The following is a 17,301-nucleotide window of genomic DNA, read 5'->3' on the forward strand; positions in this document are numbered from 1 at the left end:
TGATCTGCATTATTAATAGAGCTTAAGAATTCTAAAAAATTTGGCTAATATTAATACTTAATGAAAAAAAAAAAAAATGTGCAAATAATAATAATAAAAAAAAAAAAGAAATATTGTTAGATCTGTTATATAACATTAGATATTTGAAATAAAAATAAAAAATTGATTTTAGCATTATTAATAGTAAAATCTTTTGAAAAAATATAAAATTGATTTACAGATTTGACTTAAATCAAATATAAAAATTTTTAATTAAAAAAAAAAAAAAAATATTTACATATAGAAAGTAACATTTTTTTATTTTTAACAATTTTCGCGGTGTATGTATAATGCTTGTTTTTCGTAGATATGTTAAATATACTTCGTTGATATATACCTTATCGGAAATAATATTTTTCAATCTACAATTTAGCAATTGCACTTTTTTAATTTCAATTAATATTATATGTTTTATAGGCGTTTGCAGTTCATAAATAAAAAACCTAATATTAATGTTACTTACTCTATATATACATCGAATATCACCAAAATATAATTATTTTTCAAATAATATTATTTATATAAAATGAATATATTTTAATATTAATATGAAGTTGGGGATTTGTACAACAATTTTCTTCATTAAAATAGTTGCTTTTTTTTCCTACATATATTTAAGACTATATAGTCAACATTTATACATCTGTCTTCCTCCTAATACCCCTCACTCACAATGTATAGAAATTTTCAGATTAATCTACATAGATAACACTTTAAATTTGACCAAACTCTTCAACGCTTGAGCTATGCTGCCATCTTACATCACTTGCGTGTAGCACACTTTTCAGAGTTGCAGCAAGTGAGTATGGGTATGTGTGTGTGTGTGTGTGTGTGTGGTGGAAAAAGCAACAAATGCTTCTCACTCAACTATGAACGACGTTTAAGCTGCTTGAAAACGACTCGCTCTGTGGCTGTGGCATAGCAAACTTAAAGTGTGGCTGGCCCAAAAAAAAAAAAATAAACAAAAAGGGAGTTGTAACAGGAAAGTGGGCGTGTCGTTGAGGATAGAGGCAGCATTTAACGAACGCAAAATGTCGACGAATGGCCGTGGGCCCTGAGCAAAGTGTATACGCAACAGAAATCAGCACGGCACGGACATGTTTGCATGCATAAATAGCAAAGGACATGGGCAAAGGACGCACTATGTACGACTCTGTGCATGTATATGTGTGCGTGTGTGTGTGTGTGAAGTTCTAAGCACACTTACACAGACACAACGACAGAAACTACAACAACAAGTTATGGTTATTAATTTTGCGTATGCAGCAGGCAGCAGGCAGCTGGCAGGAGGCAGCACAGGAAGGACGAGCTTAAGCTGCCGTCCATGTCGTAGCAGGACATGGGCGACTGCTGCAATCCGCTTTGCAAAGTGTTGGTCACAGGATTTACTACGCAAGCAACAGAGCAAAGTGTCTGATTTATGTGTATGTGTGTGCGTGTGTGTGAGTGCGCCCTAAAAGGCAGCCGCAATATTTTAGCTGTTGGCCAAGTGGATATACATGTATGTATGCATATAAGAGAATGTGCCAAGCGCCCGTTTCATGCTAAATTATTTTATCTAACAAGTATACGACATGTTTCCGCATGTTGTTTATAGCCCCACACTCACCGTCAAATTGTTATCCGATAGGTCCAAATGCTTGAGCGAGATGAGACCCTCAAAGGCGCCCACATCCAGTTCGCTCATCACGTTGCCCCGCACGCTGAGGGCGAGCAGCTCCTTGAGGCCCTCGAAGCTATCGTTGCGCACAAACTCCACCAGATTATCGGACATGTCCAGGCTCTTGAGCGCATGCAGATGCCACAGATTGCTAGCCGGCACATCCAATAGCCGATTGTTGCGAAACACGAGCACCTCCAGCGACATCATGCCTTTGAAGCAGTTATCCTCCAAGCTCACAATATTGTTGTTGGTCAGGTCGAGTTCCACCAGCGCCGCCAGATCACCCAGCGCCGTGGGATGCACAGTCTCGATGCGATTGTAGCTGAGATCCAGCAGCAGCAGATTGGTCAAGCCCTTGAAGGCATGCTTATGCAGTGCACTGACCAGATTCCTGCTCAGGTTGAGGGTGCGCAGCTCCGTTTGGTATTCGAAATTCTTGGAGCCCAGCGTTTCGATGATGTTCTGCGAGAGATCCAACACCTCCAGTTTCATGTAGAAGGGCAGCGTGAATTCCAGATTCCGTATGCGATTCAGTGTTAGATTTATGTACTTTGTTTCCGGATTGAGCTGAATGGGCACATCCTCCAGTGCTGCGTCCACGCACAGGGCGCGACTGTTCGCATCGCCGCCCAGGCATTGACACTTTGAGGGGCAGAAGGCATCGATGCGGCCAGGTAACAGCAGCAGCAGCAGCAGGAGCAGGGGCAGAGTTGCTGTTGTTCTGCTGGCCAGAGATGGAGGCTTGCTATCCTGTCGCCACTTTGTGTGTGAGTTAAATTTGTTGGAGTTGTTGTTGTTGCTGTTGTTGCTGTGTGTGTCGGTTTCCATTTTGTGGGCTGTTCAATTGCGCCTTAACGGCCGTTGGTATGCCTGTTGTTGTTGTTGTCTCGCTTCTAGTTGCTGCTGTGGATGTTCCTGTTGCTTGGGGTGCAGAATCACCAGTTATTGGACGTCATGGCTGACACAGAGTGCTGCATGTGCTAAAGCAGAGAGAGGGAGAGGGAGGGAGAGAGATAAAAGATATTAGTTAATTAATTATATATATATATATAAATACATATACATACAAACTTAAGCTTAAGCTCTATCTTATTAAGAGTTTAGAGTATTGTAGGACTTTCTCGTCTAAGCACTTTATAAATATGCATTGGATATATTCTTTAAAGTACATCTATGTAGCAGCCTATGCCAAGTCTAAGATGCTTTGCATAAAATAACTTTTTTTTTCTATTTTTTACTCCATACACACATTAGCAGAAACTGCCGGCATTTGTGCGCTGTGAACGCCATAAAATGCAGCAGAGCTAACTCAACTCAATATCATTTTCATTTCCCAGTTAGCTCAACGCTCGCCGTCTGGAAACTCAGCAACTTTCTGTGCGAGTTGTCAGCACTTTTGGCCGTTCAAACGAGTTTTGACTTGTGCTTTGGCTCAGGTCGCTCTAGACTTTTATGAAATATTAGCGAGCAACTTATGCGCATAAATCTTGCGGCGTGTCTAACAAAAAAGAAAAACTGAAAATAAGTAAAATAAGTAAAATTGCGAGTGTGTTAAATAAACTGGCAGCAGCCGCAAAAGTTTCGTTATATACCATAAAAAAAAAGATGAAAACGAGAAACTCTTTAAGGGCGCTGATTTCCATATTAAATGTAATATAAATATTTATTATGGCACAAGATAATTGCCAAGTTTTCAAATTTAAAAAGTGTTGCATACTTTCCAGCTGGCTGCTCTAAATGATTGAATAACTTTCTATTGCCTACTTTTGGGCTCATAATTTAAATATTTGCCCTTTGGCCAACACGCAATTAAGTAATTGACAAATTACTTGCAGACAATTTATTGGCTGTCTGTCTGTTTGTCTGTCATTTGCATATGTCAGGCGCAAACACACTCACACACACGCCTCGTCTCATTAAAGAAATCCCCTCAAGCACACGCCAGCAATTTGCACAATGCTCTTAACTAGCTGTAAAACAAATAATAAAAGCATAGCGCAAACTTTTGAGGTTTCATTCTGTCAACAAAAGTTGAAGCCTCACACTCACATCACACACACACACACTCACGCACGCCAACTACTTTTGCTCTCTTTGGCAAATTTTCTTTGTTTTATTATTATTTTTTTTTTTTGCTCTTGTGGCTGCGCAGTTTTTGGATCATATTTTACGCTTCAATAAAATTTGGTAAAAAACAAGAAAAGGCAAGCAGCGTCAACTAACCAACCAATCGCGCCTCCTCCACTCGACTCGAGTGAGGGCTGGGGGTAGGGCCTGCTTGTCAACCCCCTGGCCCACAGCGGCAACAAAAAAAAGTGAAAATTGTGAAAAATTCACTCCTGTGTGAATTATTAAGTTTCACATGGCCATTGTTATTGTTGTTGTTGTCGCTCCTGTTGCTTTTTGTAACACTGTGTGCGTGTGTGTGTGTTTGTGTTTTTGTGTGTTCGGCACGTGTGTGTGTGTGCTTGTTTGTTTGTGAAAAAAAAAAATAAAGCAAAAGGCACACAAAGTTTTTAATAAACTTTCGCACGCCAGCCTCACTTGACTATAGTCAAGTCCCAGTCGACGGCCTCCTCTTCCTCTGCTCCCCCCGCCACTCCTTGCTCTTTGAGCGCCTGCTCCTCGCCATCAACTTTCGTCGCGTACATATACCCTAAGTGGGGGCGTGGCACTCTGCCAGGGCACACAAATATGATTTCATTGTGGCAAATATTTTGATAGTACGCCATCGCTTGCGGTTGCACGAGCCGGAGCTGTGGAGCTCTGTGTAGCTCTGTGGAGCTGTAGCTGGCGGGTCGAGGCTAGGGTAGTTAAGAACTGCCCTGGGCCATCCAAATTGGAGCGACCTAGCTGAGAGAAGGCGCCGTCAAAGGCCAACAACTTTTCAAAATTGTTGTTTTTGTTGCACTTTCGGCGCCCACTTTTCATTCTGCGGTAGTTTTAATGGGGCCAACATCATCGAAGTTGGCTCTTAATAGGCTTATAAAATGCTTAAATATGTACGTCAACTGCAAGGTGTATGTAAGCCGGCGAGTGACTGGCAATGTGTGTGTGTGTGCGTGTGTGTGTGTGTGCGTGTGTGTGTATATGAAAAGGAAGAAAAGTGCTTAAGTCGACTTATTTCATAATTGAGATATAAATCAAGCTGCTGCTTATAGTTACAAAGGAAGAGTTGCGAGTGGCATAAGAGTTGAAGGGATGGATAACCATTGCTGATAATACGAGTTTAACTTTGCTGATGAAAATATAAATACTTATTGGATATAGAAATGAAAATTCTAACATGAATAACTATTTTGGGAGCAATTTTTGGGTTTATCCTTAAGTAAATATCTTTTTTCAATTATACAATAATTTTATACTTAAAGCACATATTTTATTTAATAAATTTAAATCCAAGTTCTTTTATTTAGCGAGGACATTGACTTTTGCTCAAATAGCATTTACTTTGCATAATATTTTGAGTTAAATTTGACTTTAAATTCGTTTATTTGATTACGGATATATTTGAGCTTATTCACTGAGATTCAACTCATCGATATATCAATACCTCATCAGTAGCCGAAATTGATATCGATATAAATTAATAACTCATCAGTAGCTGAATTTGGTTTCGATATATAAATAACTCAACCATAGCATCTAGCTCTTAAGAACTAAAGAGTTCAAGTAAAGCATGTAATAATCTCACTTAAGGCCTTTGGATTTTAAGAACTTAAGAATTTAAGAACTAAAGCTGAGCATTCAAAAAATATAGAAGTATTGGAATTAGAGTGTTTCTGATACTTGAAGAACAGAAACAGCCACTAAAGATCTCAGTAAGAGTTTCAAGTTGTTAAGAGTTGGAGTGCTAGAAGCTCTTCTAGCAGTTCAAGCTCTTATATAAGAACAAAGTCCACCAAATATGTATATATCTACTATACTATACTATATACTATATTTAAACCAGTGCAAAAACCCAAACTAAGGTTGCACGCTCAACGAAATTCATAGACCTCTCTCTCCCTCTCTCTCTCTGCATCTGTCTCCCTATCTCCAACTCATTCTCGAGCAGCTCATCACATAAGTCTTATCCCAATCCGGCATTCATTAACTTTATAGCGGTATCTTAACCAAAAATTCAAATGCTTTGCCACGCCCACATGGCTGCCTCTACCCGGATTTTATAAGCTTCATTTAATTAAATTGACATTGTTTGCTTGCCTTTTTTTTCGTCAATTTATTTTAATACAAGCGTGACTGGAGAGTACCTGGAACCGAAAGTCTAACTGAGGTAGGCATCCATTTAGAAAGAGGGCCCTGCAGCTGGAGCTGGAGCTGGGAACGAGACGTGCAGTTAAATGTCATAAAAATGGAAAATAATAGCAACTGCCGACAAGGAAGCAGCATCAAATGCTGATAATGGAAAAGCGCCTCCACTCTAAGAGCGAACACCAGCAGCAGCTCCCATTCCAAGACTCTTGCCACGCATAAAACTTTGCACATAAATTTAAAACCAACCATTGAGATGAGTCTGGGAATGAGAGCTGAGCGAGCAGAGGTCGGGACAGAGACTCTGCGTTGACTCTAAGGCCACAAATGGTAAGCGGGTGAGGTCAGGGTTCAGGTTCAGGTTCAGGTTAAGGCTATGGAGGAAGCGAGCAAGCGTAACAATCAAAGGTGAAAAACTTTGCAAACTATGCGAAAGCAAACAGGCAAAAAGTCAATATTAATATTCACTTAGCAAAGGTCCAACAGTGGGGCAGAGCAAGAGGGAGCGAGAGGAGGGGCCAGATGGAGCACCAGAGGGGCAATGGGTGGGATATGCTGACAATGGCCAGGCAAATGCCAAGCAAATTGAAAATGCGACGAAAAACGTGAGACGCGCCAACTTTTCCACCTCAACGTGCCCGAGTGCGTTTATTTTTATCAAGATTAGCATTTGGCTCGTCTGTCAGCCAGCCAGCCAGCCAGCCACTCCTCCTCCGCCTCCTGGCCAACTCGCGCGCGGATCTCAGTTATTGAATAGGCAAACAGAAAAGGCAACGTTGTCGACATGGAGCACAGACAATGCTGCAGATTCCTTGCCTCGATTCCTTAACTCGAATCGCTTTGAAGTGCGGCACGCACAAATTGTCCCTAGCTCTCTAGCAATATATCGCTCTCTCTCTCTCTCTCTCTCTCTATCCCTCTCTCTCAGCGCGTCAAAGATGAATTGTTGATGTCGCCGCTGTCACCAGGCGGCAGTTCCCCATTTGCCGTCTCCTGCTCCCACCCAGCCCGCTCTGCTTGGACCATATAATTGAGTGTCTGCAAAACTTTCAAGTGCCTCCGCTGTGGCAATTTGGCAAAAGCCTTTGCCACAAAATGTTGCCGCACGCATAATTAATGCAATTGTTGGCACAGCCGACACAGCCGTAGACAGAGTTCAGTTGTTTGTTTCGTTGCGTTCTGCTTAGAACTGTTCAGCTGGTCAGCTGCGGGCTGGGGGAGGGACCCTAAAAATTGTGGGCGTGGCAGGCACTTTGTCAGCCTGACAGAGCTAAACGCAAAATTGTGTTCTTTTTAGAGACATTGTCGCATGTTGCATGTTTCTGCATTCCACAGAGCACAAAATGATTTTATTAACTTTTTTTGTTTGTCATTTAAATTTTAAAGGAAACTTAAATTTTCGGATATAAATTTAAGCTATTTTTTCGATCGATACTTAAAATATTATGATAATATTTTTTCTCAAGCTTAAATAAACATTTTTGGTGCTTCAATTTGTATTTAAAATTTACTTTGAATTATTTATTTATTTTATTTTTTTCATTATATTCCAATGAATATATATACGAAAGGCATTGGGTGTTTGAAAAGGAAAATTATTAGAAATAAATACAGTCGAGTCTCGATAATTCGTACCCCGCTAAATCGAAAATCGCGATAAATCGAAAACAAATTCGATGCCCTTGAAGAAATTCGTACTTAATTTTTATCGATAATTTAAATTTCAGTGTAAATCGAAAAAACTTATCCCCTTGCCATTTCGAAATAACGGGATTCTTATTTTGTACCAATGGTGCATTGCAATGCTCATTATTCTGTTGACCAATGATGCTTTATTGGTTTCTGGAAATATTTGAAGATGAGTTGAATAGTTTAGAAATCGAACTACTTGTGTTGATAAAATATCCCATATTTCTCTAAATCTTATCTAATATAATTTACATATATAAATTTAATATATATTAATTATAAATATCGCTTATAAAGTGGAAAGTTATAAAACAATTTTACATTCCTAAAAACTAATTCAATTAATGTACGATTCAAATCGTCCAAGTTTTAATTTGAGTAGATCCATCCAATTTAATTCTAAATAAACCCAGCTTGCAGTTATATTATATAGTTTAGACATAAAGATAATAATATGTTAGCATACACACATTTCCGTATCTATTAATGGCGTTTGATGTCTCAGATATGGCCAGCACTTCAGTTAATCGTTAGCCTTTCACGAGCATTTTGGCCAACTTTACACTCTCTCACTCACTCTCCCCCCTCTCCTCTCTCTCCCTCTCTCGTGCACTGTGTCAACTAAAAGTAATTTCTTAGCCCCTTCAGCAAACACACGCTAGATAAAGTCGAAAACTTTATTTGACCATAACCCAGGCACAAAATTATAATAAAAACCAGTTGAGCATCTCTTCCATTTAGTGCAGTAAAGCTCCAGCAACAACAGCTGAAAAGTAGAAAGAATGAGCGACAAAAACTGCAAACTGCATATAAAGATAAAATATTTTCATTTGCCAGGCAGTCGCCAGTGTTGCCACCTCCTGCTCACTCCTCCTGCTGCTGCTCACTCCTCCTCCTCCTCCTCCTGCTGCTGCGGGCCGTGCTGCTCGGTCATCCATCCATTGTGCACTTAATGCAATTGTCGCATTATTTTTGGGCTCCGCCACTTGGCGATCCTCATACAGCGAAGCGATATATATTTTTAAATACCTAGTTCGCAGTTTTTGTGTCTATTTTATGGTGTTTGGGGTTTTTATTTTGCCGCATGGCGTCTGCTTCGCTCGTTGCCTGCTGCAGGCAGCACGTTGCACGTTGTACGTTGCCTGCTGTCTGACTGTCTGTCTGTCCGTCTGTCCGTCTGTCTGCATCTGCTGCTGCGTCTGCCACGGCGTCTGCAACAGCGAGACAGCTCGAGATATTCCGCTTGTTCTTGTTGTTGTTGTTGTGGTGCCGCTTATTAAGCCATTTGAAAAGGCGCTGCCGCAGTTTGCACTTGTCTCTCTCTCCCTCTCTCGCACTCTCTGCTATTTTTTATTCTACTTATTTTTTTCTGTGTTGCAAATCAACTGAAGCGCACCACAACAACAACAAAAATGGCAATGGATGGGTAAGCAGACAGAAACTGACATAAAAAATTAAATATAATTTCGTTCTTGGACGTTGGCACATGTGCGCAAAGTTTACCGTTTTCCCAGGCAGCTTCAACTTTCTTGGCTAATACCTCAACAGCGAGGCTAAGACATTTCTTAGTATATATATTACCTAATTTAATTTCAATTAAAGCTAACTTACAGCTTAGCTATATTTGACAATAAATAAATTTTGATGCAAATAAAAATAATTTATAAATGAATTATTAAATAAATAATAAGTTGAATTGAATTTTAACTAATTTAAAAAAAAAAGACCCAAATAGCAAAAAAAAAAACAACATAATTAAATGAACAACAACAACATAAATAAATGAAATGAACTACAAAAAGTATAAAAAAAATATATAAAAAAAAAAAAAATAAAATAAAATAAAACAAATTAATCGGCAATTAAATAAAAAATAAATTAAATTTGTACTAAAAATAAATTGTAAAAAAAAAAATAATAATAATAGTACAAGTTAAAAATAAAATGAAAATATACTAATGAGCTAAAATAAATAATATTATAATGCAAGTAATAATATAAAATAAGCAATATTAAATATAAAATGAATATATTTTTATATACAAATAAATATTAATAAGCACTTTAATTACTTTTGCATTTATTCCACTTTCATATCTGCAATCGAGATACGTTTAAATACTGCCAACACATTGCTGCTGGCCTGCTGTAGCTCGCCGTATCGCTCATACGGCACGTTGTACGCCAGTGAATAATATCGATTTTCACTGGCAGCCTTTAAAAAAACGAGTCGAGTACAACGCACTTTGCGTTTTGGCTGCTGCCAAATGGCAGCAACAGGAACAGCAAAAGAAGAAGAACAAGAAAAAAAAAACATACAACAAAATAAAAGTCTGCCGGCAGAGTGAGAGAGAGGAAAAAACTTTGGGCCACTGGCACAATAATTTGGCACGCAAACCTTTTTTTCGGACGCCAAGGCAAACATTTTCCGGCAGCTAGGGTTGAGGCCGCAGCCGTAAGGCATGGCAACGGCGTATAGGGCTGCCGAGGTTGAAGTTCGGGGACTGTGCTTTTTAGGCGGCCGTAGGGCGCGTGAATAAGAAATGAAGTGAAATACGTTGTGCAGCTAGTGGCGTCCATTAAAAATTCGCCAAAAAGCCAACACGGAGCCAGCCACTGGGACACAATGGCGCCGGGCGACTTCAGCTTGAGCTTGCTCAACGCAAAGCAACAAAGCAGATTTTGGCCACTGGTTCAGTGCACTCCACATATTTGCTCTGCGGATAACGTATAACAATTAGAGTGCTCACTGTTCATATTTATGAAATCTCCCGAGAGAGGAAGATACTGAGGAAGAGAGAGAGGGAGCTAGAGAGAGAGCTTAGTTTTAATATCATGTGTGTGTGTGCCAATTAAATATTTAGCTAGATTTTCGTTTTTAATTTATTTCGAAAGGGTTCTGCGGCACCACCACCAACCACCGTCGTTGGCGTTATGCAAATGTGCCACTATGAAATGGGTCAAAGTTTAATATGTGTGTGGGAGGGCGGCGTGTTCAAGCAGCTCTACTTATTTTCGAGCAGCAACATTTTTTTTCGGCATATTAAAGTATTTTGCACGGCCAACGTGATTGGAATGCTAATACGAGAGAGAAAGAGAGAGGGAGAGAGACAGATAGGGAGAGTGACTGAAGGAGAGACAAAGAGAGAGAGAGAGAGTGGGCAGCTAGAAACATATATAGATCGATGGCAATGCGTGCCATAAGCTTGTGCAACAGTTAGCATAAGCCAAGGGAGAAATTAAATAATAAATAATAATTCTTTAAGCCTCAAATTTGTTTTACATATACAGCGCCGTTCAGCTGAATAGGTTCGAGGTTTTACAAAAGTTTGAAAAATTATATCTCCTTAACCACGAATTCGAAAAATGTTTTGTTGCATATATAAATAAAAATAAATATAAAAAATTAGACAAATAAAAAACTTAAAATAAAAAAAAATTAAATAAATAAAATCATAACTAAAATATATAAATAAATAAGAAATAATTAAGTAAGATATAAATAAATAAATAATACGTAAATGTAACAATTAAATGATTAAATAACAAAATAAAAAGATAAATAGAAATATCTGAATGAATAACTAAATAATATCAAAATTTTATTTATATGATTTTTATAATTTTTTATCAACATTTTTTAACATTTTTATTATTCTCTTTCAATATTGAAAACCTATGTAAACTGAATTTTAAAAATAATTATATAAATATTATCAAGCAAATTGAAAGGAATTCATTAACTAAAACAATAAAGTGTAGCTAAATAATATATAAAATATTATTTCATATTTCCTTAAAAATTCACTAAATTTTTTTATTATCACGTATACGCCTTGAATAACCACCCAAATATTTTGTGAAGCGAGTATATAAAGCAAAAAAATAAAGAAATAAAAAAAAAACATTAAATAAATTAAGAAAATTTAGCCCAGATTCCTTAAATCTATTTAAATGAACGGCGCTGTGCATACATAAATATATGTTTATATTAATTTTCTTATACACAAATATATTTAGCTCTTACATCATTTCGCTGTGACTAAATCAAAGGGTTGAAAAACACACACAGAAATCAAGAATAAAATAAATAAACCAAATGCCTGCCATTGTTTGGCAATGTCACTAAATATTTTCTTCGAAATCCAACGGACAGGAACATAAATTAATTTAACAAATGAACAAACTGAATGAAGAGCGCTCAGCAATCCCAGGAATTTAACCTGGACACATAAATTTTCGTCGAGAAGTGTAACAAATGCTCATTAATATGCCAGACACATATTGCGGGTGGCACCAGATGGGCGTGGAGTGGGCAGCCTCCAGTGGAATGCGTTGGTATTACAAAAAATGGTGGAGGGGGAGGGCGGAGGGCCACAGTGCGACGCGTAGCTGAATATAAAATTTATTAATTGGCAGCTAAATAAGTCGCAAGAATTTACACGTTAATAATTTTATTAGCAAGCTGTTGCAAGTGGGCGCCCCATGAGGGCGTAGGGGCGTGGCTGTGACAGCTGCACGCAGACATTTTCAAATTCCACTTTGTCAAAAAAACAAAACAAAATGTGGAAATCATAAAAAATGTGAAATATGTTGCCAAAAAGCGAGCACCACAGCAGCTTTTGCTAATGCCCACAGTTTGTGGGCGTGGCATGCAAGAGAGGCCCTTGCTGTTTGAACTTGTGCGCGAAACAAACGAAAATTGTTATATAAAATGTATAAAATGTTCATAAAACATGCACAAACTATTTTTAAAACACTCGCCGGACAGATGTTGCCCGTTGGCCCTGGAATCAATAAATTATAATCACAGCAAGCAGGAGACAGCAGCAGTGCTGTGGCAGGAGGCGGAGGCAGAGGCGCTGCCCAAAAATTAAAGCAATGCGCGACTCCTACAGCTGCTGCCAATGCTGCTGCTGCTGCTGTTCATTTCCAGCTGTTGAACACAATTTAAGTTAAGTGTTTTACTTTTAAGGCGCCACGCCCCCCTCTGCCACAAGCTACCAACGAAACGCCCACACATTGGCAGGGCAGCAAAGTCAAATGCGAGCGAGATGGACAAAGAGAGCGGAAAAGAGTGTGAAAGAGAGAGAGAGCAAAATTCATTGCCTTTTAATTGCAGTTGGCAGTTGATGCGAACAATTCTCAACTGAATGTGTGTGTGCGTGTGTATGTGTATGTGTGTGAGGCGAATCCCGACTTTTCCCCATACATAAATTTCACTGTTAATTGAATGCAGGCACTTGAAAAATGGGCAGACTATTGGAGCTGACTGGGCCAATGGCAACCTGTTGAGTCCGCTGAGTGATTTATGGAACTTTTAGCCCCAAAAGAATCGACAATGAAAACTGTGGCACAGACATTTTTGGGGACACTTTGTGCAGTGTAAGATAAAACTATAGAAAAGAAAAGAAAATAGAACTGAAGTAATTGGAGATAGAAGAAATTGATATTGAATTGAATGTCAGCAAAAATAGACAGATTAAAGTTGATATGCCGTTTAAGAGTGTTAAGACTCACGCAGTTTTCAAAGGATATATTGGAAATGTAAGAAATATTCTTAGTGCTCAGTTTGTGCAAGCTTGGACTAGATGATGCTCAAGCCAAGTCGCAGTTATCAGTTTGACTTCCACTCAAGTTAATATATATATAAATAAAATATATTTATAGATAATTCATCGCAATTTCCTTAGCTTAGGTGTTATTTGAAAAACAACAAAGCTGCCGTTAGCAACGGCATTTTCCCGAGAAATGTCTGTCTAAATAACTAGGGACAAGCAAATCAATAAATTGCTTGCCCAACCGAGTGAAGCAGAGAGAATAAAAGCAAAAATAAGTAGAGAAAATACCTATATAAAAATACCTCACACAAAATCAATGAAAATCAATGAGGTGCCTATAAAGTGTCCTCAGCGTGGATAAAGCGCAATCGATTGCCGCATATTTTGGCAGTATTTTTTTTTTTATACCCTGAACCCATTGAAAATGGGAAATCAGGGTATAATGGTTTTGTTAAAATGTATGTAACAGGCAGAAGGAGGCGTGGCAGACCCCACAAAGTATATATATTCTTGATCAGGGCAACGAGCTGAGTCGATTTGGCCCTGTCCGTCTGTCTGTCCGTCCGTCCGTCCGTCCGTCCGTCCGTCCGTATGTATGAACGCGTCGATTTCAGAAGATATAAGAGCTAGAGACTTCAAATTTTTTTTAAAATGTCCGTAATTACAGCGCGCATATCAAGTTTATCATTAAAAATCGCTAACTCATCCCGATCTTTTTTTTATCGATAAAAAACCTTATCGAAAACCAGTTATAAAATTATATCTTCTACACCCTTATTGCTAGAGTCTCCAAATTTTTAATGTATGCTTATATACAATTTATACAATTTCGGTTTTTGTTAAAATTTACCCCCCACCCTTAAATTCACCCCCTCACCCTCACTTTTGTAAAAAGCGTATTTCAAATACTAGAGACTTGGGCTTTGGAATATACACACATATTCACCATATGATTACGCTCTAAAAGTTTCATTAAGATCGTATGTCTACAAAAGAAATTATTTAACAAATAAATTCTCATAATATTGCCCACACTGCAGCGCAGCCCAAGCGCAGTCGCTGCTTACTGCGCAGTTAGCAGAGCGCAGGCTTATGCGTGCGTGTGGATGCATGTGTATGTATGTGTGCATAAAAGAAGTGCAGAATGATTAGAATATCAGCTTGGAGGGTTCAGGGTATCTCGTAGTCGAGCAGTCTCGACTGGAGCTTTCTTACTTGTTTGTATTTTTTTTTGTATTTTTAAAATGGCCAAAAGCGGCTGCTTGACAACGAGCCTGAAAAGGGAAGCATATATACACCCACACACTCGCACACACACATAGACATATGCAAGTATAGTCATGGGGTATTGCAGTACATGTATTTGCCTTTCTTTTTTTTTGGGTAATTGAATTATATTTACGCATAAAATTTATTTATTCACGATTTGCGGGCCATGTGAAGCCGCAGCACGTAAAAGTAATTGAAATTCATTTAGTCGCCCTGGCAACGGCTAGACAGCTGCAATAGCTCCTTTTTATTGCCCATGGGTATTGGAAGAACAGGGACTGGCAGAGAGCCATATGGACAGACGAGCCAAAGGTCAGAGCAGTAGCTGTAGCTGAACTAAAGCTGAGAATTAAACAGATCTCTGTCTATGAAATGTGAGGGTGTTTATAGCTGCAACAAACACTTGTTGCATTCCTCTGCCTGATAATGTCATATGGAGTCCCTTTTAAAACTCCACGGCTGAGCTCTCAGCTGTCAGGAAAAGTACAAATAGGTAAGCAACATCTACCGGTGTTTTCCGCTTTTCTAAAGTTCTGCTCTCATTTGGCATGCTCCTGCGGAAATGGCAAAAGAGCAGGTCTTTTTGTCGAATGGCTGACGCCCTGGTCTCTGCCTCGTTGAGCGAATTTCCGTCTTGCATTAAAATCGTATTACTTTATATATAGATATATGTATTTTTTTGCGGGCACAGGAAATTTGATGGCAATTGCTTTAAACTAGCCAAAGCGCTGCAAGAGCTCATCAAATTGCTCTTATCTGTGTGATTTCCGTAGTCTAATTACATTCCATGTGAGAGCTGTGGCTTGGCATCAAATGGAATGGAATGGTGTGGAGTGCAGTGGAATGGAATGGAAATGAAATCAACTCACCTTGTACTTGTGCATGTGTTTGTGCTGCTCTGGGAATAATGCTGCAAAGAGAAATAGAGTTGAGGAAAACTAGGTTAGCAGTGTTAATTGAATGTATGAAAAGAAAGAGATGGAGAGACAGAGAGAGACAGCAGAGTTTAAATGCTGTCCCAACTACGTTTAAAGACAAATTGCATATATGCAAACAGGATCTATATCTATTTAGGTCTCTGCACAGGACACAGCCATATCAAAAGGTTATCAGTTTTTTATGTTGTTGTTGGATTTGTTTTTCTGTGCTGATTGGCGCGTCACTTAGGCATGGCATAGTTGAACTAGCTAAACATATGTGGCTGCTTGTTGGCTGACTTACTTAGCAGCTACTTACGTTGCGAGCTGCTGCTGCCTGTCAGCAAAGTTTTCAGCGCTGTCAGCCAAGGCAACAACTCAACTGGCTGAGTTGCATGTGCAACGTGCAACGCGATGGCTGATAAGCGACACACGCACACATGAATGTCCATACAGGGCTGCAACAACAACTAGCGGACATGGATCAATGAGAGTTGCTCAAGTAGTTGGAGCAAAGGTCAGAGCTGAACTGAACTGAACTGAACTTTGTTAATAAATAAATGAATCAATAAGAGCTAGTGCAGTTGAACTAGTTCGTTAAGTGCAGCCCTCGCTGTGGCTTGCCATAAGCTCAATCTGCAGCCTTTTCCTCAACAGTTTTTCTTCCACCTGTCAAACTTTGCCATAAGAACTAAATTTGCAATTTCAACTCACGCACACTCACGCACTAATCGGCGAATCAAATGCCAAGTAGCTGTCGCTAGTTAGTTAGTTAGTTGGCCAAGCAGAACTCCACATCTTCAGTTCAGTTCTGGGCTTTGGTTTCCGTTTCAATTTTGTTTGCGTGTGTGTGTCTCGAGGTCGAGCTACGCAATATAAATTACTCATACGCCATGTCGTCGCCCCGATTCGCATCAGCCGCCTGCCATGTGTGAGCGACAGTGCAGCATTTAAGCCAACTGTATCAACGAGCTGGCCACAAAATCACAGCTGAGCTCGAGAGCGGCCAATGTGGCGTATACTTGATCTTGTTACACACAGATAAATGTCAATTTATTTGCCACACTCCAAAACACTAAGCCGATGGCGGCCTTCACCCAGCTAGCTGTGTGGGTGCGCGTCTCTCTCACTCACACTCTCTATATATCTCTCTCTCTCTGTCTATCTCTCGCTCTGTCTGTTTGTGTGGGCGAGATGTAATCGATAAGCAGCGAGGCTTGACGCAGCTTGACTTGACTGAGGGACTTGCTGCCTCTTGGCAATTCCATTTAAATACATTGCTCGCCCTTCGCCCTCTCGCTCTCCCTCTCTCTGTCTATATCGGCTATCAAATTATGTTGAAATTTATGCGCCACAGCAATTTTTTTAATGAGCATTCCACTAATTAATAATTGCCGCTTATTACAGTTGCGCTGCTCAAATGGAAGCTGATTCTACTTAAATGTTGTTTATTAAAGACTAAGCTTAGCAATTTCTAATGCTTAAAGGTATTTTATTTTTTATTTATTATTATTATTATTATTTACTAATTTTTTTTTTTTTTTTTTTTTGAGGAAAATCTCTGTCAATGTCTTTAAAGGGCACAAAAGATTCATTTGTTCTCGCTTTCCACCTCACTTTATCACTCTTTATTGCAATTGCTGAGCCCGCCGCCTCCTGCCAAATGGTCTGGCCATTGTCTGGGATTTCTAAAACGCAGCTCAGGTGCATTTTACACGCTTTTACGTATTTTATGTTTAAACGGAAGCATAAAAGCCCCGCCAAAGCAAATCCGAATGCTACATCATTTTCAGCTGGACGCAAATAAAAAGGAACGAAAAGGCCATGAAAATTGAAAATGAAAGTTAAATTGCAAACAAAAAAGCGAATATGAATGGCAGAATGGAGAGAGGGACAGAGGGAGAGGAGA

At 39.1% G+C, this 17,301-nt stretch overlaps 1 protein-coding gene across 1 annotated transcript in view; it reads right to left on the reverse strand.

Annotated features, from left to right (window-relative positions):
- The window catches only part of Fili (Fish-lips), a 124,035-nt gene that overhangs the window by 20,510 nt on the left and 86,224 nt on the right, over positions 1-17,301 (reverse strand). The window contains exons 2-3 of the mRNA XM_089471954.1: positions 15,345-15,385; positions 1,649-2,682 (exon numbers count right to left, since the gene is read on the reverse strand). Of these exons, the coding sequence (XP_089328080.1) occupies positions 1,649-2,530 (882 nt within the window). The 5' untranslated portion in view covers positions 2,531-2,682; positions 15,345-15,385. The remainder of the gene's footprint in view (positions 1-1,648; positions 2,683-15,344; positions 15,386-17,301) is intronic.

The sequence above is a fragment of the Drosophila arizonae genome, chromosome 5 (assembly GCF_054131065.1).
Source record: "Drosophila arizonae isolate 15081-1271.41 chromosome 5, UAZ_ARI_1.0, whole genome shotgun sequence".
Taxonomy (NCBI): domain Eukaryota; kingdom Metazoa; phylum Arthropoda; class Insecta; order Diptera; family Drosophilidae; genus Drosophila; species Drosophila arizonae.